The 24,796-nt window shown below is 45.5% G+C and overlaps 1 protein-coding gene across 1 annotated transcript; it reads right to left on the bottom strand.

Moving 5' to 3' along the window:
- Window positions 1–12,728: 12,728 nt before the first annotated feature.
- LOC309405715 (acyl-CoA (8-3)-desaturase-like) lies at window positions 12,729–22,823 on the bottom strand (the record flags this gene model as incomplete). Its single annotated transcript, XM_082000568.1, has 12 exons — window positions 12,729–12,780; window positions 13,563–13,688; window positions 14,120–14,199; window positions 14,787–14,883; window positions 15,214–15,311; window positions 16,460–16,536; window positions 16,661–16,721; window positions 18,164–18,292; window positions 18,462–18,563; window positions 19,376–19,573; window positions 19,864–19,974; window positions 22,629–22,823. The coding sequence occupies 12 exons, from the start codon at window positions 22,821–22,823 to the stop codon at window positions 12,729–12,731; spliced, it is 1,326 nt and encodes a 441-aa protein (XP_081856694.1).
- Between the last annotated feature and the right edge of the window lie 1,973 nt (window positions 22,824–24,796).

The raw sequence follows: 24,796 nt of genomic DNA on the forward strand, positions 1-24,796 counted from the left end.
AAAGAAGCCACGTCAGTCAGGAGGAGAAAAGGACCAGGTTTTCTTTTTTTTAGTATATTCTGAACTAATGAGACACCACCCTGTATCTCAGCTGGGGCTGCTTTTCAGGAACATCCTGTACTTTCAGAAATGGAACTAAAGACCAAAACAAAACGACGCTTTTTTTGGTAGGGCACAGAGTCAAGTTTGCAATGGAGACCCTCTTCACTGCCTTGAGGGATTTAGTTTGCTCAGATATTCGAAGTCTCGATTGACTTTGTTTTATTCCTTAATCGAGATATCAGTGGCAAGCTAACACATGGGGGTTTTTTACTCTCCACCCAAAAGAGAGAAAAACACCTGCGAAATGCTACCATTTGGGTGCTGGCAAACTTTGCTTTCCCTCCTAGCTTTGGCTTCCTTTTAATGGGGAAACAATAAAAACCCAAGACAGATACGAAGAACTCTGCCATGCTAATTATAATGAGCTGTAAAATTAAGTCCTGTAATAAGCACTGTGAACCTTCTCATCTAAAAATCCCCACAGAACAGTAAGTTGCATCGAGACACTGAACTACATTATATCATTTTTTTGTATTTCTGAGGAAGTTACCAAAACCCGTACACAGAAGATGCTGCAATGCTGCACGATGAAGCTGTAAAACTTGACACGATGTGCTATTGCAATTCTGATGCGGCCTTCTCATACACACACCATCGGAAAATACACACCCAAATTCTTTTTAACGAGGGACGATATTAACCTCTTCAGCAATCACCGTGTACTTAATGTTTCTAGTTAGTGTATCTCACTTCACCTGCAATTCCTATGAACTACACCCTTCGCATCCTCCAACTCCACGGGAGTCAGAACCCCAAGGGCTCTGCCGTGGCTTTAAGATCTAAATCCGTCGGGTCTAAAATTATAAATTCTAAATTTAACAGCTGTTAAAAAGCCCCTCTCTCAAACACACGAGTAGCACTATAAACTGCTACAACGAGGAGAAAGGACACAGCACGAGTCAAGCCGAAACCGTTAAACGCCTGTAACAAACCCATGGTGCTTTCCCAACGCCATGTATCCGGGGTTGCTTTTTTCAGACCAGTCAGCATTTTTATAGCATTTTCCGTGTTCAGCGCAGAGCACCCGCTGATCGCGGACACGCTTCTGGATGCTCTGGCTATCCGAAATTGTGCATCCACAAAAGAAAAGCCCTACCAAAGGCGACCATGCTTGAGAGGGTTTTTTTAATACGTGGCTTGTGCAACACCAATTAGGAACAACGTGGCATAAGCAAGGATTAAAACACCCACAGCGGTTGCACAGCTTACACAGAGCACCTTCCCCCTCCTGTCCTTCCTGCGGGTCTTGGGCCACCTTCCAACTTCTGCCACGCATGAGGTAGGGATGCTGCCACAGCTTGCCCCTGCACTATTGGACCATAATTGGGTTCTCTGGCCTTCACCGTCTGCCTCCTACACCGTCCTTCCTCACACACGTATTACGGCGTATATTCTTAGCAGGGCAACGTGCATTTTGATTCAGAGACGTACAGCAACGTTAAACATCTACATCCTATCCCCTTCACAAGGAGGTGGGTCTTATTTTTCATTTATATGGCTGAAGAAGCTTTTGCTGCTTGCTTTTATTTCTTTTGCAAAGTTGAATTTTCTTTGACACCTTAGCAATTTCCACTTGCACTTCCGTGACCTTTTCCCTATTCTTTGCATTCCTAATCTGCCTCAGAGATAGTTCCTTATCAATCCACAATGCTCTCCTGAGTTTATTTCTCCCCTCCTTGCTAGGAACATAAGTTCCATAAAGGCTCTATACTCTAAGACTCCTCCATACTTGTGTCAGAGCTCCTTACTCTAGCTGACCGTCATGACTAGTTTAATTTTTCAAACTTTGCACTTAAATAAAAGCAGCAAAGGCTCAAGTCCAGTGTAGCTAAGCTGGGGCACGTAGCTCTGATGTGGGTGCACGTATACTCTTACCTGCCAGTTCTTTTACCTCTGGTGGCATATCACAACTTTTAGCCACAAGCCACTCCACCACTTCAGACAAAAATGGAATGAGTTCTGGACCCATTTCTAGATACTCCATGGTACATGGCAAATGTGCAAGAGCAGAGGTCTAGCATGTTCAGGACCCAGGGACCCTAGATCGTAGCAATAGGTATTTTTCTGTTGCATTTGGGTTTTTTTTATTTTCTTTTGGTTAAGAACTATCATTGTCTAATGAGGAAAATCAGCTGCATCTCTCTGAAAAGAAGGGAAGCATGAGGAATTGCTTTCAGACGCAGGCGAGCAGCGTGTTTATACGCCTAAGAGGGCTGACATATAGCTCAGCACAGGTCAAGGGCTGCCTGCAAGAAGACTCCAGCTGGAGTTTGGTTCCAAGAACAAGAACATATGCCCTTTGTTACAAGTACACGAATATTTAAGAGGAGGAATTGCCAATGCAGAGTGCTTTCATCTGTTCCCTGCATGGCTACACAGGTCTTCAGCACCAAGCTAGTCTTGAGTGGCTCATTTCAAGGGACACAGGATACTCCAGATCTGTACGTGAATGTCTGGATGATGAAGGAAAATGGTCAAGCAGCAGAAAAATGTTCAAGCATCAGGCTTACAATCCTTGTAAGCAACCTTGTAACTCTCCAGTTTGGAGTTAATACATGGAAGTTACACCCCATTCTTGCCCTATTTCTAGAGTTCTTTCTGTTTGTTCCGAAGGTTTTGTTGACTACAGCTTTTCTCTGTTGAGACAGTTTTTAGGCAATGTCAAATTGATTATAGCTCTGGACAGGTCTCCAACAACTATGGTGAAATTCTCTTTAAATTTTGAAAACCATATGGCATCCTACCTCTGTGTGACGCTTCCTCCTAGAATGACTATCAGGAGCTTTGGCAATCAAATGTACTATTGGGCAGGCATTGCCGAGGCAATCTAGTGATCATGCTTCAGACCCTCAGGTGCTCCCTTTTGCAGGAGCAGGGTCCGTCCAATGTCAATCTATTTCCACTTTCTCCATCCGGGTTGCCTATAAAGTTTGTAATCTCCTGGGGTAGCATGCCGCATTCAGTAAACATAACTGCAGACCTCTTCATCCCTGGAGAAACTAAGGCTTCATCGCTACCCGAAAATTTGAGGCAGCATGGAGTAGGTGTATGGCTTTTTAGATTCATATATGGGACATGTAGGTCTGTCTCATAACAAGAAGTTCAGCCACTATCCTTTTTAATCAAGAAGGCATCATGCTAGATCCCGTTTTAACTCTGAGACTAGAACATCCATTCGTCAGGTAGTCCACTTCCCACGTATGGTTAATTCTACAGCAAGTGGTCTGAGCCAGCATGAGCCTTATTCACGCTTCAAAAGCAAGAGCAAGAATTTTACCCGCCTAAGACAGCCTTTGAGGACTGAGCATTGCCAACGCAATCCTGCTTTCCTCCCATGTTACAGGAAGTCTCAGCTCCATCTACTTCTGGGGCAGACATCACCCTGGTTCTCTCTGTCAAGTTCTTCATTGGCAGGTACAACAGGCTGGAGTACACCATGGCTTCAGTTCCTCCAGTGCCAAAATCTTGAACCAACTAAGACAGAAGAGAATCCTGATGAGTCCTATTGCTCTGATATAACTTTGTCAATTTTGCAAACGCTCTCTTTTTTATTTTCAGAAAAAAACTTCCACATGTTCTGCCTCTAGTCTTGCATCTGATGACACAAAATTCAGGAATCTATCCTAGTCTATCCCTGCCTTGACACGTTCTGCCTCACAGCAGTTTTGGGTGGTGACTGTCTTTGTTAAAGTGCTGTTGTTGTTCTCTCAGAGGAAAAGTTTTCTTCAAGAATTAGAAGTTGTCTATAAGACATAGACCATAACATGAACCAGCTACTCAGAACATCTGTTCTGGAATCTGAATTAGACTCCAGCAGGCCTTTTCCCCTTATTTATTCCTCTGTTTCGGTTACTTTGGAACATTTGCTCAAGACGGAAATATTTGTAGCTTTCTAGTTTCAAATGTGGTCACAGGTTTCTGATCTTCCTCTTGGATAAGGGGAGAAGAGGCAATAAAATAAAAAGAACCTCAAAATGACCAAGGCATAACCTGAGATCATTGGCAGCGTCTTCATTTACCTTTTCTTTTACTTGGGCAACATCCAGCATTTATTACTTCACCTTGTTCCTTTTTCATAACTGATTGTGAGATGATCCTGGAAAGGTATTCAGACTCACTTGTTAGGACATTTGCATCTTTTCTTGCCAGAAGAAGTTACGATTCTATCTGGCTATGTACCTAAATAATTGGTTTAGAAACACTCATGTTCATCCCAAGGGTCTATTATGCAGGAGGGGACCTAATTATGATAATACTGCCCACGGGCCTTCCCTGCTCTCTGAGTCAAAGCAAACAACAGCTACAGTTTACAAGGAATCATCTTCTAGAAAATTAAGTTATTCTTGAATTTTGATATTTCCCTTGGTGGACAATCTATCACTGCTCCTGCTGTGTTGAACATTGGGCTAATTAACCGCGGTACTGAGAATTTGCACCTTCTGTATAGTTTGAACTGGTATTGACTCACATTCCAGCTACCGAATATTTATCATTGACAGATTGAAGTACTCTCTGCTATAAATTTCTCACTTTATGATCAAGTCACTGCCTCTTCTTTCATTGGGCTCAGGGAGCTCTGACAATTTTATTCTTCTACAATAAGGAACTTTCCTGAGGTTTTAGTTTTTCCTGCATCCTTGCCCTATATCCTCTTTAGCTCTTCAACAGGGTTTTTGTACTGCAGACAACCACACCTGAATAAAATATCCTGACAGCAGACATATCAATGTAGAACGTAGGAACTCTTCTCTATTCCTGAACCTTTTTAGCCTTTGTACGTACAGGTAGTTTTTTAGGCATTTCAGAAGTGCAACAGACAAGATACAGTAACTTCCAGGTTTTTTTTCTGTTCTGTTCTCCCAATTATCTCAGAGATAATTGCAAACAAGCACGGAAACTTAATTTGTTCTAGAAAACTGAATTGCCTGTGCACTCTTTGTAAGCATGCAGGACTGCCTCTCCAAACAAATAACAAAAAAATGTGTGTATATATTTATTTAAAATATCACCAATATCACCTCCTAGTTATCTCAGAGATAATTAGGAAGGGCCAGAAAAGCAAAAGGGATTAAATTTCTCAGCAATTGGTTCTCCTTGAATTGAGCTTAAGACACCCATTGGAATCGGTTTGGTTTTATTATTCTATCTTTCAGGAGAAATGGAATTTTGTGTGTCAATAATGAGCCATGCAGACAAGATTCTGCATGGGAACACTCCAAGCAGGCAAGGTTGCTTCATTTACCTCCAAGTGCTTTTCAACAAAGCCTGTGTCTGTCACTGAAAGCGAAATCTTGCTCCCTTTTCTAAAGCTTGAGCCAGCGTGAGGAAAGCAGCAGGTAACAAAATGAAACAAGGGCGGTCCTGACAAAAGTTTTCTCTACAAAGATAATTAAGCTTTGGAAGACGTTGCCCAGGAAGCCTGCAGGATCTCTGCCCCTGCAGGTTTTCAAGACTCAACTGAACAAAGCCCTAAGCTGTGCCCTAATTCAGTGTTTACACTCTTTGGAGCATGAGGTCAGCATATATGACCCTGATATGATATGTGATATATAAATACATGATGTCCCTTTTAACCTGAATGATCCTGTGATTCAGAGGTCCTGAGGACCTCTTTCTGCCCAGAAAGACACTGCCTTTGGCATCCATACAGGACGTATTTGGGCTGTCCAGAGATCACCTTCAGTAGCTGCAGGAGTTAGCAACACCTCTTATACACCAAGAAACAAATATCAGAGAAAGCAATCTTCTTCCCAGAGAACTGAGTTCTGACAGTAATGGTCATCTAAACTTAGCAGATTAACACAAAGTGAGGCATCCCACCTGAACTAGTTGTGTATGTTCTTCCTATAGAGCCTGAAGAGCAGCAAGCATCTCCAGAGGCAATTCACTGTAATTTCTCTTAGCTTTTTAATTAAAGGAGCATCTGGAACGGCCCCCTTTACCTCCAATGGCTGTAGAGGGGGCCAAAATGCTTCATTTTTTAGATAGTTATAACTTTGAGGAGATTAATCCTAACCTAAGCATAGAACAACTTTTATATCGTTCCCACGAGGTTGCTAGATCAACCTTACATGATTCCACCCCCACTCTCCAAAGCCTCAGTAGATGTGGCAAGAAGGAGATAGACAGAAAAAAGGGACAGGCTCGGTAGCAGAGGTGAAACAGTAAGAAACTCACCCTCTAGCAGACCCAGAAAGGAGTTCCAAAATGGAAGGAGCATCACAAAATATATTCTGCTGAGAGCCTCCTGTTTGTATGGGGGACGCATCAGGGCTATGTGCTTCTGCTCTCATGTTGGGCTATCAAGTAGGTTTTTGAGCACTGGACAAGTTACAAATCTACTTAAAACCAACTAGACCTGAGTGAAGCACTTTTCTTTCTATTTTTAATGGCACAAACATTCAACCTCCTTTTTATGCACTAAGGTTAGTGCATAAGAGTTAGGAATAAGCTATCACTCAAGACATGGCGACCATGGTTCAGAGGATGCAGAGAGACACAAATTCTTGGAGTGGATGGCTCAGTGGAGAAATCTACTTGCAAACAAGCAAGGAAACTTAATTTGTTCCAGAAAACGGAATTGCCTGTGCACTCTTTATAAGCATGCAGGACTGTCTCTCCAAAAAAAACCACAAACAAATCACAGAATCACAGAATCATTAAGGTTGGAAAAGACCTTTAAGATCATCAAGTCCAACCATCAACCCAACACCACCAAGCCCACTAAACCATGTCCCAAAGTGCCACGTTCACATGTTTTTTGAACACTTCCAGTGATGGCGACTCCACCACCTCCCTGGGCAGCCTGTGCCAATGCTTGACCACTCTCAGTAAAGAAATTTTTCTTAATATTCAATCTAAACCTCCCCTGGCGCAACTTGAGGTCATTTCCTCTCCTCCTATCGCTGGTTACTTGGGAGCAGAGACCAACCCCCACCTCACCACAACCCCCTTTCAGGTAGCTGTAGAGAGCGATGAGGTCTCCCCTCAGCCTCCTCTTCTCCAGACTGAACACCCCCAGTTCCCTCAGCCGCTCCTCATAAGACTTGTGCTCCAGACCCCTCATCAGCTTCACTGCTCTTCTCTGGACACGCTCCAGCACCTCAGTGTTCTTCCTGTAGTGAGGGGCCCAAAACTGAACGTTGAGATGTGTATATATATGTAAAATATCACCAAATTGGCAAGCGTCCAAATGATTAGCTGCAAAAATCAAAAAGCCAAGCTAGTTCATGTGACCAAAGACAAGGTAGACAACTGTGGAACAGTCAGACCTTTGGAAATGGCCTAACGGCTTATTAGTGATTCGACTTCACCTTTCTTTGCCTCTGGGGATCAAATGTTGTTTTGCATTCAACATGCAAGACATTTTCCAGTTTTCCCATCTCAACAAGACCTGAAAGATTCTGTCGCTGACTGGCAAGCATCATGCATTTGCTACACGCATTGTATTGCGGAAGCCGTGAAACAAAGCCTCCAGCAACCAAAATGGAAGGGCAATTTTCACCATGTCTATGTCTCCACAGTATTCCTAGAACATCTACTGGAGGTGTCAGACACATGTAAATCTGATGTTCTAAAGACTCTTTTGCCCAGTGACTAAAACTGTACTGTCAGATGATATTTTATTTATTGTGGTATATTCATAAGCTAATTTTCCTGAAAAAAAAAAGCATTGTGTTATTTGATCTTCCAACTCTGCAAAACTGCTACTTCTCACAGAAGCAAACTATTTTGCCTAAAGGACACCATCATAATCGTCCCTTCATATAAGCACTCATCATATAAGCACAAAGCATTATTTTTTATTGCTGTTTCAAAACTTCTATTGTAGAAATTCCTCATCATTTTCTGAACGCTTAATATTAGTCTCTGTAGCAGATGTAAATCGCACAGAAACCACTCTTATGCCAATGAACTCTCTTCCAGTGTAATGTAATCCTCCTTCTTTCCCCACCCATGAGTAGTGTTGCATTAATATATTAGTCGTCTACACCCGACCTGTTAAGAAATCTCTTTATATTCCTTATAAAAGTACCTATGTTGGGAAGCAACAAGTCATCTTGTTTCTGAGCAGCTCAGCTGCATCCATCGTCTACCCTTTATGGACCTACAATCATCTTTATTTCTCCTTCTTTCCTAAAGATGGGGAGAAAATTCTATAAACACCATAGTCAACCTCTTCAGGAATTCAGGATAATGGAAGCAAACACACACACGGGTTGGGCAAGGATTGCAAATCCAGATCATTAACAACTCAAAAGGAGTGGGTGTTGGGAAGGGGAAAACTACAGCATTTTCCTCTTCTAGTTGCCCCATCACCCTTAACTGTTTTAACCTCACCCTAACGTTTCTGTAATTCCAGCTACTCCATTGCTGAAAATGTTGAAAAAAGTAATTTATTCCGGGCTGGAGCCACCTCTTTGTCCAATGATAGTCCACTTAACTGGATAATCTTCAAAGCCTTATGAACCTTAGACTGCAGTTTTTAAGACCCCATGCAAACGTCTGATGAATTTTTTCTCCTTTGAACATCTCTGGGGACTATATCCTCTCCCAGAATCCAAATCCCATGGAGAGCCTTGAAGACTAACAGGCTTCACCTTGGTGTAAATCCTCTGTCTTCGCCCCTAAATAAGCTTTGCTACAGTGCTGGGTTTTTTTAAACAATTATCGTATTCATTAGATCTCCCCTTACACCATGTAATTCGAATACTTCCTTGCCTAACCTGCCACAGCTGTGGCAGAAAAAGAGCATGTAAGTACAGGACATGTGAATGCAACACACGAAACTTCAGAACTGCCATCTTAGTGGTCACTTGGCTTTGAGCAGTTACCAACAGCAGAAGATTAATGACTCTCTCTTACCTCATAGTCTGATCCGCCGCAGAGATCTTCAGAGAAAATGAATTTTTATGTTTATTAAATCCGCACTAGATATTTAGCATACCTTTCATTTCCTAGTGTTTAGGCTGAACTAAAATAAAGACCCAAAAGCAAAAGACCCGACAAGCTACTCCTGCTTACAGGCAAAGGTTATTTTAACACGGTCTTGCCTATTCCAGAGGCCGAGGTGGGGACATAAGGCTTTGGTTAGTGACTTTTAGCAGCTCCGTTCTCATATCAGCCAAAAATTGCTTTGAGCTGTGCATTAATTTCATATTTACTTCCTTCAAGAGAAGAGAAAAGGAGGCGTATAGCAAGATCAGAACCTTTAAACGCTCATGCTTCAGGTCCCAGGGAGGTTGGGATGTCCTCCTTCTCTTCTGATGCCTGACTGCCACCCTGTGGCTATTTCATAATGTTCAGGTTCCAGGTTTTAAGGCTGAACTGCGAAGCCAAAAGGCTTCCACTAAATGGCAAATTTGGGGCCGGTGTTGTTACAAAAAGGTGTATCTCAATGCACGTTCAGAGAACCTGAAAGGGGTTTTGGACTTGCATGTGAATAACGTTGTAAAACTTCAGTATTAGAAGTCTCAGGGTGATTTGCCACTGTGGACTATGAACAGCCCAGAGTAATCACAGAAACTGAAGAAGCTGTCATACTTATTCCTATTTCTCCTTAGAAGAAAGAGAGGAGAAGCTCATTTCTCCTCTCGAGCTGTCACACCCCTGGGGAACTTCTAGCAAACTCAGCATACGCAGTTCTGCTTATGTTGATTCAGGTCCCCTTTCGGTCTTACCCTTTAGGACTGTGAATCAGTTCATATGTGAATTGAATGTTGTTAACTCCTACATCACCCTAGCCCAGGGGGTAGCTCAAATTTATTTGAATTTTCGAAATTAAACATCCAGATAATGAACGTTTGGACTCTGGGCATTCAAAAAAAAAAAGTCACTTGCTGAGCAACACCAAGCACTTCAACACTGCTGGACGCTTATGGCCCACTTGACCTCCAAAAGGCATTTCTTCTACTTACCTCATATGCCACAATCTGTCTGGTGAGTCCTTTCAAAGCTTCATGAACTGAGCTGAAGTCTAGCTGTCTTCAAAACATGTGGGAAGTATTTGCACTTTCATAGTATCCTCATGACTAGAGCACTAGTATCCAGCAACCAGAGAAGCTGTTCCCTCTTACCAGAGATGATTGAAAACCTGTCCTACGAAAGAGGAAGAGTGCCTTTCTTGCCTGTTGGAACCATTCGACTTGCGTGTCCTGATTAAATGTTCACCGGGCCACAGAAGGAGAGGAGGAGTGAGCTTTACTCTCAAACCTGGTAGTTATGGCCAAAACATGAGATGGAAGTATTCTTGCTACCAGGACAGTCTGTGTGGTTTTGTCTGATGGACAAAATTCAGAGTTGTGAAGCTTGGGTTAGGGAGATGGAATGCCTCTAGAGGATTTTAGTCTGCCTCTAGACTTCTCTGTCTTCAGTGTTTTCTCTTGCCTAGCTTAGGCAGCTCTCCACTTGTCCAGCTTTCTCCGCACGTATGAAGAGCCTAGCCTGGGGGATTCCATTACGGAGCCGAGACGTTAAATAGCTCTCCTGACTAGCATAACGAGACTTCTGTCCCTTTGTGGCTTAGGGTCAACACTCCAAGCTCAGAGGGAACTTTTGGCGGTGCCCCTGAAGCTTCATCCAAGAGCTGTTCTGTTGCTGTTGAATGTTAAGTACTTACAGAGCCGCTCTTGATTTCATAAAACACGCACACCTCGCTACACACAAAGTAATGCAACTTCCAGAAGTCAGGGGTAGTTCATTTTTAACTTTCCTCCTCATTCTGGAGGAAGAACTGGTGTATGATTTTGTTCTGGTAGGACTCATTTTGGTTTAATTCTTCACGACTGCTTACTTCACACAAGTAAAAAAAGACTGAGCTGATTCCCTTCTGCCAAAATACAAACGCTGAGGTTTATGACAGTTTTCTCTGCAGCTGTGGACAGGCAGTTGTTCCACATTTTAGAGAGTGCAGACTCTTATGCAGACATATTTTACTCTGCTGACAGCAATAATTGTTAAGATAAAGAATTTTATTATTAGACTTGCCTCCATCAACAGTTCTCATAATAAGAGGGAAAGAAACAGAGCAGGAAAAAACGAGGTAAAAGAATAACCAAGGCCCATTTCCTTTATGGTCGCTATCAATAGGTATCAATGACTTAATGGTTATTTTATTATTTCCATTACAATTTTATTCTGTGCTTAACAACACTCTTGGTCTGCCAAGATGCATTTTTTTCCATTCCTGCACCAGCCATCCTCCTTTTGGATGTTAATCTGAAAAAGCACCGTATCTTTCTCAAAATCAACCCATCCGTTCTAGCGACTAAGCTACCTGTCACAGGGTGATGGAGCCCTCGCCATCAGTGCTGTGCCACGTGCTGTACCCTGGTTTGGCATCTGTAGCATTGGTGGAGTAAGTGAAAAGGCACCAGGAAATGCAGTAAGGCTAACTCACGTTCCAATACATCACACAGTCCATGCCCTCTTGGGCTGTGCTTTGAAGGCACGTCATCCAAAAATGACCGGCAACGTATTGGCTGACGTGTGCCTACGGGTATGCAGCCCGCTGACTTCTGCCGACTGAAAAGTTAAACAGGTTCCAAAAGTACCCCAACCCCTAACCCTTTTACAGCTTCATTAAATTTGTCTGCAGCCCAGACGGGAACACCTGGTGCTCCACGGGCCAGAAGTCACGAGTTCGCACCGCTTAACCAACCCTCGCCAGTTCAGAGGTTCAAAAACAAGTGAAGCTTGGGGCGGCCACAGGCTGATTACCCTGTCGCTTCCTTAGTCACCCTTGAAGGATCCCGAGCACGGACGTGCCGTATTTCCGTCCTTCCGACTCTCGGGAGCGTGTTCGGTAACACCCAGAAGTACGGCACTGTGCGAACCACGCGCAGAGACCCCGTGGGCAAACGACCCAGAGGCCGTCGCCACGCAGAGACGTGGAGGGCAGCATTCCCACAGAACACGGCACGCCGAGCTCCGGCATCCACAGGCCTGGGGAACAACCTCCACTTTCCTGTTTCTCTGCCTCAATTAGGACTCTAATTAGATCTTTTTCCTCGTGCTTATCCTACAGAACTGCCGCCTTCTCCACCTCACCCGCACACATACAAATCGATTTGGGCTCTCACGTGCTCCCCCCTGCCCCTTGGTTTGGACACTTCCGTTGCCATTGCTCATTACATACAGGTATTTGAAATTACTGTACCTCCACAATTTCTTATTGCTTCCACATTTCACTAGCTCCCATGTTCTTTCTGGTTTTGATTTCATACTGTCTCAACTTTCTTACTGCATTCATGATGAGAGCCACCTCACGAAAGCCTATGTTAGATACGAGATGTCCCTCCTAAATACTCAGCAAATGAAGTATCAGCAGACAGAAAGGACTCTGTTCCCAGTCCCAAAGCTACCTCCAGCTTGGTGGAACATAACCTCCTCCATTCAAGTCTTGCCCGTAACTCAGCACCAGAGAAGAGGAATGAAAGAAGCACAAGAAGAATTAAGAACACATACTTTAAAAAAAACATATTAATCACATTCATCAATGGAATTAAGCTGCACCATGTCCCCACCTCTGGCTTAACCAGCTCTCTCTCCTCTGCGCAGTATCTTCATGGTGACCACCACAAGAGGCAACAAGGGTGGGGAATTCCTCTGTACGGCTCCACGGCTGCTTATTTATGTAGATAGGCATCAAGCCAGAGCTCCCCTGAATCTTTCAAAGAGCTGCCAAGAGAGAACCACATTGCCTTAGAACTAAGGTAATGAAATACAGCGTCCAGGGAACAGAGCCTTGTGGGAAGAATTCCCATCTGTAGATTAAGCAAAGGAGATCATAGAATCATAGGATGGTTTGGGTTGGAGAGGACCTTTAAGGGTCATCTAGTCCAAACCCCCTGCAATGAGCAGGGACACCTTCAACTAGATCAGGTTGCTCAGAAGTCTTCAGAGGCAAGGCAATGTAGACTACAGCTCCTTGGAAAGATGAAAAAGAACCAAACCGCTGGGGCTACACCAGACAAAGACTGAAAGGCTAAAGCAAACAACTTAATTAGAATGAAAACAAAAGGAGCAAGCGTGGCAGAAGAGAGCTACAGGACTTTTCAATGGAATAAGAAATATCTGGGTGGCAGGGAGGGGAAGAAAGGAAGAAAAAAAGAAAAAATGAATGACAGTTCAAACTCGTCTTTATGAAAACACCTCTTTCCCCCGAGCATACTTGGAGACAGAGGTGCCAGACCTAGCACTGACCTCTGACTCTTCAGAGCTGAAGAAAAGGAGTTCTCCATTAGGTTGTTCCTACTGACACCTTCTGTCTGCTGCTACCGAAACCAGCGCCACAGCTGAAAGTTTTCCAATCCCTTTCATAGTCATCTATACCATCTACAGCTACTCATACAACGTCTGTGATCCAAGCTGGCTGCCCCTCACCTTCCCACGTCCCTCCCTTGTTCACTCTGTAATACTGGAAAACCTTTCTCTTAGGAATGCGGTGGGTTGATACATACTGCACTATGTCCGCGAAGGCGGTGAGCAACGGCTTGCACTGGTACTCGATACCATGTTTGGCACACAGGGACTTCACCAAAGGGGCCACCTTCCAGTAGTTGTGTCGAGGCATTGTAGGAAAAAGGCTGCGGGAAAAGAACATGGTGATTCAACGGCATCCATCATCACCCCACCGAATTCCTGCCCCTCTTCTCTGCCTAAGCCTGGGGGTGCCTCAACCTCCCCCTGTGCCCGTAGCCGTTAGTGCTCTGCAGCGGCCCCGCTCACACCACTTCAGTCAGTATCTCTACTAACCAAAAGGCTGGTAATTCCCACTCCTGTGCCATGCTACTCATGTCTGAAGCGGTGTTGGGGCTCACTGGTCCTCCAAAAATTTTCTGACCCATTACTTGGAGTTCCCGTTCCACCCCCATATAAAGAGTACAAAATTTACCCACGTTATCTTTTGTTCTTTTATTAGCTGATAGAGAGAGAGGGACCTTGTAGGCTCTTCAGACCTAGTGTAACTAGCACTCCTTGAAATTCCCTCATACTCCCGAACCATGCTTCAACTCACTGGTGCTCGATTTGGAAGTTCAGATGTCCACTAAACCAGTCATTGAATAAGGACTGATGAACATTACAGGTTGCCTGGAGCTGCGAGAAAAAGCAGTAACATTTTAAGTGTTGTTTTAGGAATGCCCCTTCTCTTACATGTGTCAAAAACAACAGTAAGCAGGTACAAGTTCCTTATCATCACATGCCTGCTGGCTGAATACAGCAACCCCAAGAGCTATCTCCAGTCAGCATGAGATGGCCACGCTGCGATATACGATTGTTAGGGACATAATTCAGGAGAACAGACTTGACTTCCCCAGTGAGATAAGCCATAACAACCATGGCTTTCACCTCCCTCACTTAAAAAACCGTGTAATGGTGTGAGGACTAAAATAAGACAGAGCACACGAGAGATCTGCATCCTCCATACACGGAAAGCTCTCTACCTGAGGAGCATTGTAGCATCTCTAATTATTTTCCTTGAGGCATCTGTGCTCAGCATTTGAAGCCTCCACCCCACTTCTGCACCTTCTGTTTTTGCACCGATCGCTCACTTCACACAGTGAGGATGAGCTGCGTACGACTTCCTCTCTCAGTTCCCATCACTTCTGCATTTAGCTCTCTTGGGCGTTATGTACCCAGAACTATAACCTCAAAGACACGGGTCTCTAGAAAAAAGGTCTTACCTGGGTAGAGAACCAGTCCACATTCTTATCATAATCGATGTGCATCGGGATGTGATTCATTTGTGTAATCCAGACAAACCAGTTACTCTCTATAAACCTGTGCATACAAACACACACAAAACCATCACTGATCTCACACCTATGCCGTAACAAGTCAGTACACAACGCTTCTACGCACACAAGCTAGTTGTTGCTTGACAAAATGAACACCAGGAACCCCAAACATCTGATCAACAGATGAGACCTACACACATCTTCTAAAGACACATGCCTGACAGACAACCACCTCTGCCTTGCTGAAAGGCATGAGGAGACAGAAGAATAGGGAGCTGATGAGGAAGGTAACCAGGAGGCTGAAGAAAAGTTGACAGGAAGCATCAATATGAACTGGGTAAAGAAAATGGAGGAATTATAACTTGAATGATACCTGACCAAGAGATGAAGCCCCAGGATACCCTTCACCCCCAGCAAGGGCAAGTAGGTGAGAAAGAATCGGATGTAGAAGGTCAGCATCCAGGCCAGGTCCTGTAGGATAGGGAACAGATAAAACTTCATTAAGAGGAAGAATTACTGGCTTCTGAAGTTACCATCCACTCTACGTGGCACTCCCTTTAAAACCTCCCATGATATCTCATACTGATAGATTTTTCCTCCCCGGCCCCATCACAAAGCAATCTGACACACAGCCACTCCCCAGCCATTCCTGTGCTCGGGAATTATCCTGATCTTACGAGCCCAGCACAGGGCAAACACTAGAGAGGACATGCTCTAAAGCATCATGTTTTCCTCCGGATCTAAAGAGAAAGCAAGCAGTGAGAAAACCAAAAACCTAGGCAAGGAAAAGAATGAAGACCTCTGGTTTACCTCCATCTCACCCTTTTTTGTTCCTCTTCACATTCCTTGCAATCTCTTATTTCCCTCATGATCGTTTCCTCCTGACTGTCCCACCTCCCAGGCGAGAACCAAAGAGCAAGATGCCTTGTCTCTAACCCCCACATGTCAGAGAAGAGCCATCTTTTTTCTGCATTTTCTTCTGAAGTCTCTAAAAACTATGTTATTTTTCAAGGTCCTACATTTTCCCCTTACAATCTTCCTAGCAACTCTGAAAGTCTACTACACATCCCCTACTCCACTTCACACCGAGCTGTGAGGATTCAGTTTTAGGCTACCTGAAAGCTACTTGATTTTTAATGTATCGTTTTGCAAAATGGAAGTGCACTGAATCCTCCTCCAAAACCCCTTGATTTCTGCTACTCCTCCCCCTTTTCTGTGCCCATAAGTTTTTATTGTATTGCTTTGGGGAAAAACAAAAAAGAGCGGCCAGAATGACCACTTCTACCTTAAACCAGACTCTCATGCTACCTGAAGGACAAGTTCTGTATGAACATCAGCTCTGCAGAAGAAGGAATGCTTCTAGACACTCACACACCTCGGACCGCGCCAGAACATCAGAGAACATCTCTGGTTACCCAACTGTGAAAGGACCTTTTTAGAGGAGGAGGGCTGTGTGGAAGATACCCCCTCTCTCCCAGCCAACATTATCTCCCAGATCACACACCCACACCCCTTGCCGCAGAGACAGACAGCTCAGAGTGCCTCCCAGGGACTTCTTGCACTGAAATGTATCCGTAAAAGAAGGAGAAGTCACCGTTGGCCAAGTGGGGCTGACTTACCACCCACTGTTTCCGCTGTACCACAAAGTAGAATATGTACCACTGGAAGTAAAGAGGCACCAGAGCTGGGGGACCGACTAGAGTGGAGAAACAGATTGCAGAGACGTTAACTGTGCCCTTCTATCCCAGTGAGATGAACTGGAAAAGGAAGGGGTTGAGCGAATGCTGTCCATAGAGCTGTGAAAGGGTAGGGTTACTCACTGATGAAGAAGTACTTGTGCTGGTGGTTATAAGGCATGAATTTCTTCTTTTGTACACCAAGCTGTTAAAACAAGCAAATTACTCAAGCCATGAAGACAGCTGAAGGCATCTGTGCACATACTCCTACCTCCGCTTCCAAAGAAATGCGTGCTTAGCTACCTCCTAACCTTTGAAAGGGATGTCCTGTCAAAACATGCCAGCACCCACCATGCCGTTGGTTTCACCATCCCCTGGAACTTCCGTCTGTGACTGCTGTGGTAAGCTCTCCTCCCTGCCTTGGATGCACGAGAGGTTGGGTAGTCCCTTGCGCCAGACGGTGACGTGGCCTGGAAGCCCTTTCCCCACAGAGGGCACGGCCGCCTAACACCACCTAAACCAACCCCACGCGGCACTGGGAACAGGCTGCTGCCAGTGCGGAGCTTCAGAAAAGGAGAAAAACTTGTGATGCTACTAACAAAGATGACCTTGTGCAGAAATCCTACCTACTTGCACAACTCCACAGCAGAGAAATGAGCATCTAGACATTAAACTGTGTCCCCCGGAACTGGGGTGAACGGATTATCCTCCGAGTGATAATTTTTCAGTGTTCACTGTATAAACGTAACAGACCGTGACACTGACTTCCTTGAGGCGCTCCATCATACCCCTGTACATGTCCAAACCAATTCCAAATGGCTGCCCTCCCTTAATTTCAATGCCAATCAGAGCATTTAAGCGAGATGACACTATGAATTTATGTAACTATTTTTTTAAAGGACTGGTAAATGCTAAAGCCATTCTATTTATTTCAGAGTTGTACCAGAAATAAATGGGACCTGGTCTGACACCCACTGCCAGACTGAGACCACTGAATTAGATTCTTTGATCGGTAATTATAAAAGTTACAGATAGTCTTTGTTTGTCATCCGCTGCTTCATTTCCCAAAACACTACAATTACTCAAAGGTGGTCTTGGTAAAGAGAACTTGCAATCTTATTTTCATAAAACTGCAAGTCTCTCATCAGACAAATATGAACTTCAACTGTGACAAATACTTCATTCTTACTTTAAAACGTAGCAAAAATAACTTTTATTGAAGTTTTAAGAAAAATCTCAGTAGTATTGAGGTATTACTAAGGAATATTAGGGACTAGTGGAAGGCAAAGTAGCACTATATAAACCAGCAGGTCAACCCAAACCATTTTCTGGATGTATTTCTCATTTTAGAGGAGCAGGTTTGGTGTTTTCTTTAAATGAGATAAGGCCTGCCTCTCACACTTGTATTAGGGCAAAACCCCTAAAAAACGGTTGCAACATGAAGTACATGGAAGCCAGTGACGCATCAGGATCTCTTTTCTTCTTGTTTTTCAAAGACCATTAATGCCAAGCTGCATCTTCTCCAAATTCCTGAATTACTGAGACAGCCCATTGACCACACCAACTGGTCACTTCTCTCCAAGCTCTCTGCAGCTTTCCAAATTGGAATCCTAATGCTGTAGCCTCCCAGCCTTCACTAGGTCTCACCTCTACGGAGAGTGTTTTTCCCAAAGCAAAAAATAAGGGGTGCATGTTAACGTCAGGGTCCTTTCGGAAGCAGTTGGGTTTAGCGTGGTGTTGGAAGTGAAGGTGATTCCACCAGCTGGCTGGTGCTCCCTGCAGGAGGGATGAGAAGAGACTGCTGTAAAGAAGTTGCATCTTCTGCCCTTAGTCCTCCCTCCCCAACAGCTCCTTGCATTTGCTTTCTTCTTTTACTGAGACTGGTTTTGACCGCAGAGCATCCCGGGCAAGGCTCTAGCAGTCCCTCTCAGCACTGAATGCCCACCTTCAGATGGCCGATCACGAACTTGTGCACCCAGTGGTTCCATCTGGACTTGCTAAAGACTGAAAGGTGTCCAAAATCATGCTGGAGCCAGCCAGCCTGGGCCTGGAATTAAAAAAAAAAACCAACACAAAACCAAAACCAAAACAGTGCTGCTGGGAAAAACAAAGAGTCAGGAGGATCTACATCTGAAAAGGGCTTTCTCTTCTCCCACTCCCACGCTCCTCACAACACACCCCTGGGTAGCGAGAGCATTTGCCCTGCTAAGACCCAACCCGAACACTTCTCTTTTACTATACACCAGTGCAGCCCAGACTCTGCCTAATGACTTGTAGCCCCAGAGAGCTCTTTTCACGAGGAAGGAAAAAACTCATGGGGAAAAAAATAAGTCACGGAGCTCAGAAACAGCATTTATTCTCTTACAAAACTGCACTGAAACCAGCAACAAAGTCTCTTTTAAGGAACAGCTTGCTGCTGCCTCCTCCGAGCACTTGTCATTCCAAGGGAATCAGCTGGCCACGGCAGAAATAGCTGGGGCTTTGAGAGCTGCTCTGCCCTCTCCTCTAACTCCCTCCAAGTTCCCATGGGAACACGGTGGCTTGGCCCCGGCACAGTGCCTTGGAGTTCTGGCACAAGGGACCTCAGAAGCGTAGCACAGCTTTCATCGTGTGAAAAAGGCTGGGAATAAGGAGGGCTTTGATGGACTACGGAAAGGAAAAAGCAGGGCAAAGCCTGCTCTACCAAAGCAGCATGTCGCAGCACTGTAATTTTGCCCCTTCAGTGGAACCCAGGAAGAAGTAGGATGTTGGGAAGTCCACGAAGATTAAGATTTCTCTTGCGCTTATGGCGATGAGCACCTAAGTCTCAAAGGGTTGGCTTTTGGTGTTTCTGGGGCTTCTTTTTGCCTAGCCGCTCACCTGGACAGTGCCCAGAAGCACTGCAGAGAAGAGGAAAGGCACTGTGGATGCTCCAAAGTACCAAATGGTGAGCCAAGCTGCAACGTCCAAGACCAAGATGTGACAGAGATACAGGATGAAAAAGGTGCGGTTGGGGTTGAGAAGTCCCATCTTCTCCACGGTTGCACGGAGTTCACGGAAATCTTCTACGAGCTTTTTCTGTGGGGAGACCCAAGAGGACCTGCTGGTGTGAAAATGCCTCAGAAACCCAAAGAGGAGCTCAGTTTCCCCTCTCAAGGAGCCACTGTGGCAACGGGCAAGCTGAGGGTCACCTGGAGACAAATCTTCACTAAGACCATGAATAATGACATGAAGTTAAGGGGAAGCTTCAGACCCACACAGTGATTCCAGGAGCTGCTATCATTTTATGTACAGGGAATTCTGTCTGCCAGTAAGAGCAGTTAAATAGCACAATTTCAGCCCGAATACCAAGTTTTTAGGATACTTACATTCTTGCTGGGCTCAAAGCTGGGTTGATCTGGTGCCAGTTCCCCAATTAAGAGTGGGCTCATGTACTTTCTCACTAGTGTCTTGTCAAGATGAAATGCTATGAAAGGATCCTGAAATACAGACATAGGAACAGGATGAAGAAGAATGACCATTCAGGTGGCAGCAAAAGAATTCAGCAGAAAGCAACCCAACTAATGGAGCTGGCCGAACCAGATTTTACTGCCAAAAATCCTACTGCTCTCTTCACACCACGGATGATCATTTGAAGATGATTCTCGGCCATTTCCTATCTGGATGCTGCTAAGTGCAGGTCACCAAGAAATATAGGCTCGCTCCCCTCTTACTTCTGAATCTGAAAATTTCATATCCTGTGGAACACCGAGATACAACATCTCAACCACATACTCCTGTGTCTCTATTTTGTCTTTAGCTTCCATCTTGATTTTCTTGAGGCCCCATAACCTGACATGGAAGTCTGACTAGGGAGAAGGGCAAGATTTTAGCACAAAAACTGAATCAGCTAGCTGAACTGGGAAAAATAACGGGACAAGCAGGGCGCAGACAGGTGATGGCAGCATCTGGTTACCCACATCAATCTCTCAAAAGCCCCAGGTTGTTCCAAACATGCTTCCTTGGCAATCTCCAATGCCTACCCTGCCACATCTTCCTGGCATAGTTTTGTTTCCTTGCTACCTGCCTCCTGTTCCTCATCTGGTTCCCCCCATGTTTCTGAAGAGTCCCATGAAAAGACCTTTTTTTGCCTCCTTACCATTCAAAAGATTCGCGTTAGGGAAATCAGTGACTTTTATAATTTTAATTTAATGTCAGTCTCCATGGCAACCAGGCAGTCAGTTGCAAAAATCACTAGTGCTTGCTATCACTATAGATTCTATCACTATATTTAGATTACAAAGCCCTGGAGCACACATGGCAGTTTGACATCTCCTTCCTACTGAAGATCTCCCATTTACCTCCTTTTGCGTGTTTCTCTCCCAGTGTCCACATGAGCCTGTATTTTACAATATCCCTCAGCCTAAGGATGCTTTTTCTTTCCTGAGACAGTATTTGCCCACTGAGCTTCACTTTGGAAGTTTCCTGCACCATGGAAGCACTACGATTACTATCTCACCATTGCATGCTTTTAAAATAAATTGTCCTCTTAAAAAATCTCTAGTCAAGAAAGGGGTTAAAAAAAAACAGTTGATGTTGCCAGCTCTGGGTCAGCCCTGTTGTACTTCAGATGTAGCATCCTCCCTGCTCAGGCTCAGGTGAATAAAGGAGGGAAAGAGGAGAAGGCAGCATACGTTTCCATTTTCTCATTGGAAGAGGAAAAAAAATGGGGAGGAGAATGTGGGCAGATCAGAGGAGGATGGTACCACACATTTAGACCAACCCTCTCCATGGAGGCTGTAAAACCTGGCAGTGCAGCCCTAACGGGAGGTTAAGGGACCGCGGATTGCTCCTTCTAGACAATCAGAATGCTCTAGTGGCATTCAGCAAACTGACGGTGTTCTTTCTTTACTTTCCTTTTTTTTTTCTGTTTTGGAGGAGCCCAATTCTTTACATTTCTAGGACAAAACTGTTAGAAAAATAGGAATTTACTTGGCTCGGGTTCCTGAGCGGTCAGCAGTTCAGCTGCACCCAGCAGTGACAGAGATGATAATGCCTAAAGAATGCAGTTGGCTGCAATCTGACCATCTAACTGTGTCCAGCCCTATGTGCTGGCCACTGTCACCGACCCATTTCTGATCACACTATGGCAACGGGGCTTCGAAAATTCACGCGCGCGTCCTGACCTCGTGAAGTATGTGCAAATTCGCGCGTCAGCTTCGCCTTTATGTTACCTGCATATGATGAAAAGAAGGAAAGCGCTAGATCTCAAGTTCCATCCTTTCCCATCAGGGAAAAAACTGGACTGAAACACAGTCCATCAAAAACAATCCAGAGGCAGCTTCAACTCCCCATACCTGCCCTCGGGTCTAAACACTTACATTTGGAGAAATGCATTTTCTTGTCGTTAAAGCAGATGAAAGAAGGAAAAGACACCGATAAAACTACCCCACACCCTGCTGCCAATTCGAACATTTACTCCGCTTTGCACTAGTCACTGGCACTCAGACGTGAATGATTTTTTTTTTTTTTAAAGACTGAAATACGACTTTCAGTAATATTTTGCAGTAGTGCCACCTCTTGGAAACACGGTGCTGGGTTTTTACAGTTAGCGGCGGTTGAAGGCGTTCAGATACGTGCAAAAAAAAGAAGCCTGTGCGTGCACGCACCAGCGTCGCTATCAGCTCCGCGTTTCTGTTCAGTTCTGGCCTGTGGACAGACGTGTATGAAAACAGAAATATTCTTATTTACTGCACGTGTGCAAAAATGATTGGGTTTTTCCCCCCGACTTACGGCCGGCTGCGGACACGCTGTTTGGGCACGTTTTAGTTATTCCTCCAAAAACGTTGCCGGGTGAAAGCCGCCGTCCAGGGCGCAGAAAGAGCTTGCATTCGGTATGTATCTTCGCATATACGAGCTAACACGGTCTACCTGTATAACGCGGCCGGGTCCCCTGCTGCTCCCCGTCACCCGCCGCTGCTCCGACGCCGTGTTTCCGCCCCGAGTGACCCTCCGCCACGCACGGCAGCCCTCGCCAGCCCGCCTCGCGCTGCCTGCAGCACGGGAGGAAGGCACTTCTGCCCCGAGCATCCCTCCTCCATCCCTCCCCGGGATGCCCTGCAAGAACCGGGGACGGGCACGCCCCGGCGCTCACCGTGGCGTCCTGCCCGGCGTAGTGGCTGATGACCCGGGAGCCTCCCGGGTGCCTGCGGTGGAAGCGGCTGATGTCGTACACCTTCCTCTCGATCACCAGCCAGCGCTCCTGCGGCGGCGGGCCCCGGCCGCTGCGCTGCCCGACCTCCTTCCAGGTGAAGCGCCGCAGCGCCCGCCCGGCCTCGGGCTCCTCCATGCCTCGGCTCGGCTCGGCTCGGCTCGGCTCGGCTCGGCTCGGCTCGGCTCGGCTCGGCTCGGCAACGCCCGGACCCGCCCCAACCTCCTCATGAAAACCGGCCCGCTGGCCCGCCTCCCATTGGCTCCCCATTCCCTTCGAGCCCCGCCTCCCCTCGATTCCCCCACGCCCATTGGGCCCCGCTCGCCGTGCGCCCACCCCTTTGGGCTGCGGCCTTGGGGCTCGGTGAGGGAGGTCACGCAAAGGGAGGAAATTTTGGGCCCCCGCAGCAGGCGGCTGCCGGGCATCTTCAGCGGTGCGGGCTATAACAAATTATAGGCCGGAACGTACTCTTGGTGCAGCCGTAGGCACAGGACGAAATTGTTTTGAACATATTTGAGGGCACCCTACAGACCTCATCGTCCTGGTTTGCTCAAAAAGTAGCTGCATACGAGACGCATTCCTAAAGTTGTGGATGCCGGTGCCAGGGCTGTTTAAAGGCCTCCACTTCCAACCAGGGAAATGGGACAAACGCACCTTTATACAGATTTTCTGGTTGCATCAGACTCGGGGGAGCAGTCGATAGCTGGAGGCCAGGAGGGACGGGCAGGCCAGCTAGAACATCAAGTAGTTCAACGTGAGCAAATGCCAAATTTACTTACTAAGGGCGTAGGAAACGAGAAAAAAGGGGTCAACACATCAAGTGGCTGGTCCTAGGTGAGGAGAAGGCCCTTTCCTTGCTGGTTGGAAGGGACAGGGGCTCGGTGGTCGAGGTGACATGCCAGGTGAAGACACAGCCTGGAAAATGATACCGTGAACCAGATAAAGGCTTTGGAGGAAGCCAAAAAGCCAAGGACCAACAGAGGACGAGGCGTAGGCTCTGCAGTGCAACTCGTGCCCAAGTTGCTTCTTTTTAGATCGCTTTTACAGTCTGTTTCTCCTCACTTCTGGGCTCAGGATGCCTCATCTTCCCTGCCCTTGGTTTTGTTCCCCCTTTCCAGCAAATCCTTCCTGCTCTTCCGTCTCTCTTGCCTCTCCCTTTCAACTGCCACGGCCTCTTCCGTTCCAAGGGCGCCATTTGGCTGCTGGTGCCCGGACGTGCAGCCAGAGGGAGGAAGGGTGTCACGGCAGGTATATCACGTAGTACGCCTGTCTAATGGTGGTCAGCAGGTGATTGTTTGTACAACGGACGACTGCATAATGATAGAAGAGTGAATGACGCTAAAACAGACAGATATGGCTGTGTGGGACTTCATACACACGCATCACAAATGTACGTACATCGCAAATGCGCATTCAGATGCCTCTCTCCGCATTCAGCTCCCAACAGCCTTCTCTCTGAATTCTCATTACCGGTTCCAAATTTCTTTTTTTTCATTCACACCTTCCAATCTGACCTAGTTACAGCGATGTCAGTCGACTGTAACCATAGAAACAAAGACCCACCGGGCTGCATCCCTTCTTGTTCTGAGCATCACCTGATTGCCACATCGTGTCTTTCTAGCTTGGAATTCTATGCCTGCAAAATACTGAACATCTTTTATTTATGAGATATATGTGTGTGTATATATATATGACATATATTTCTGATTCTATTTCCCTCCCTTTAGCGATGCCACAGCAAGTGTACCGAGTGAGGCATCCCTGCTTCTACACATTTGCACTGTTGTCCATGAAACAAAAGTTTCTCTCCCAATCTCAGCAAAAATTAAGTTGCTTTGCATGTTGACTGCTGACCGTCTCACAAACATAGCCATAAAAGACATTAATAAATAATGTTGCACATCTTTTTAAATTTAGCCATTACATTCAGAACGGTGCAGTAATTATTTAAATTTCTATTTGTTCTGATTATCTATTGCACAAAAGAATAATTGTCCTAAATTTGGTTGATATTTTCAGTTTGACTTTCCATCATGAATACAGGGGGGCACTGGTCAGTTTTCTTTTACCTAGACACCACATTTAAAAAAAAAAATCGCTCTTCCTACACA

Source organism: Phaethon aethereus, assembly GCF_964289735.1.
Source record: "Phaethon aethereus genome assembly, chromosome: 5".
Lineage (NCBI taxonomy): Eukaryota > Metazoa > Chordata > Aves > Phaethontiformes > Phaethontidae > Phaethon > Phaethon aethereus.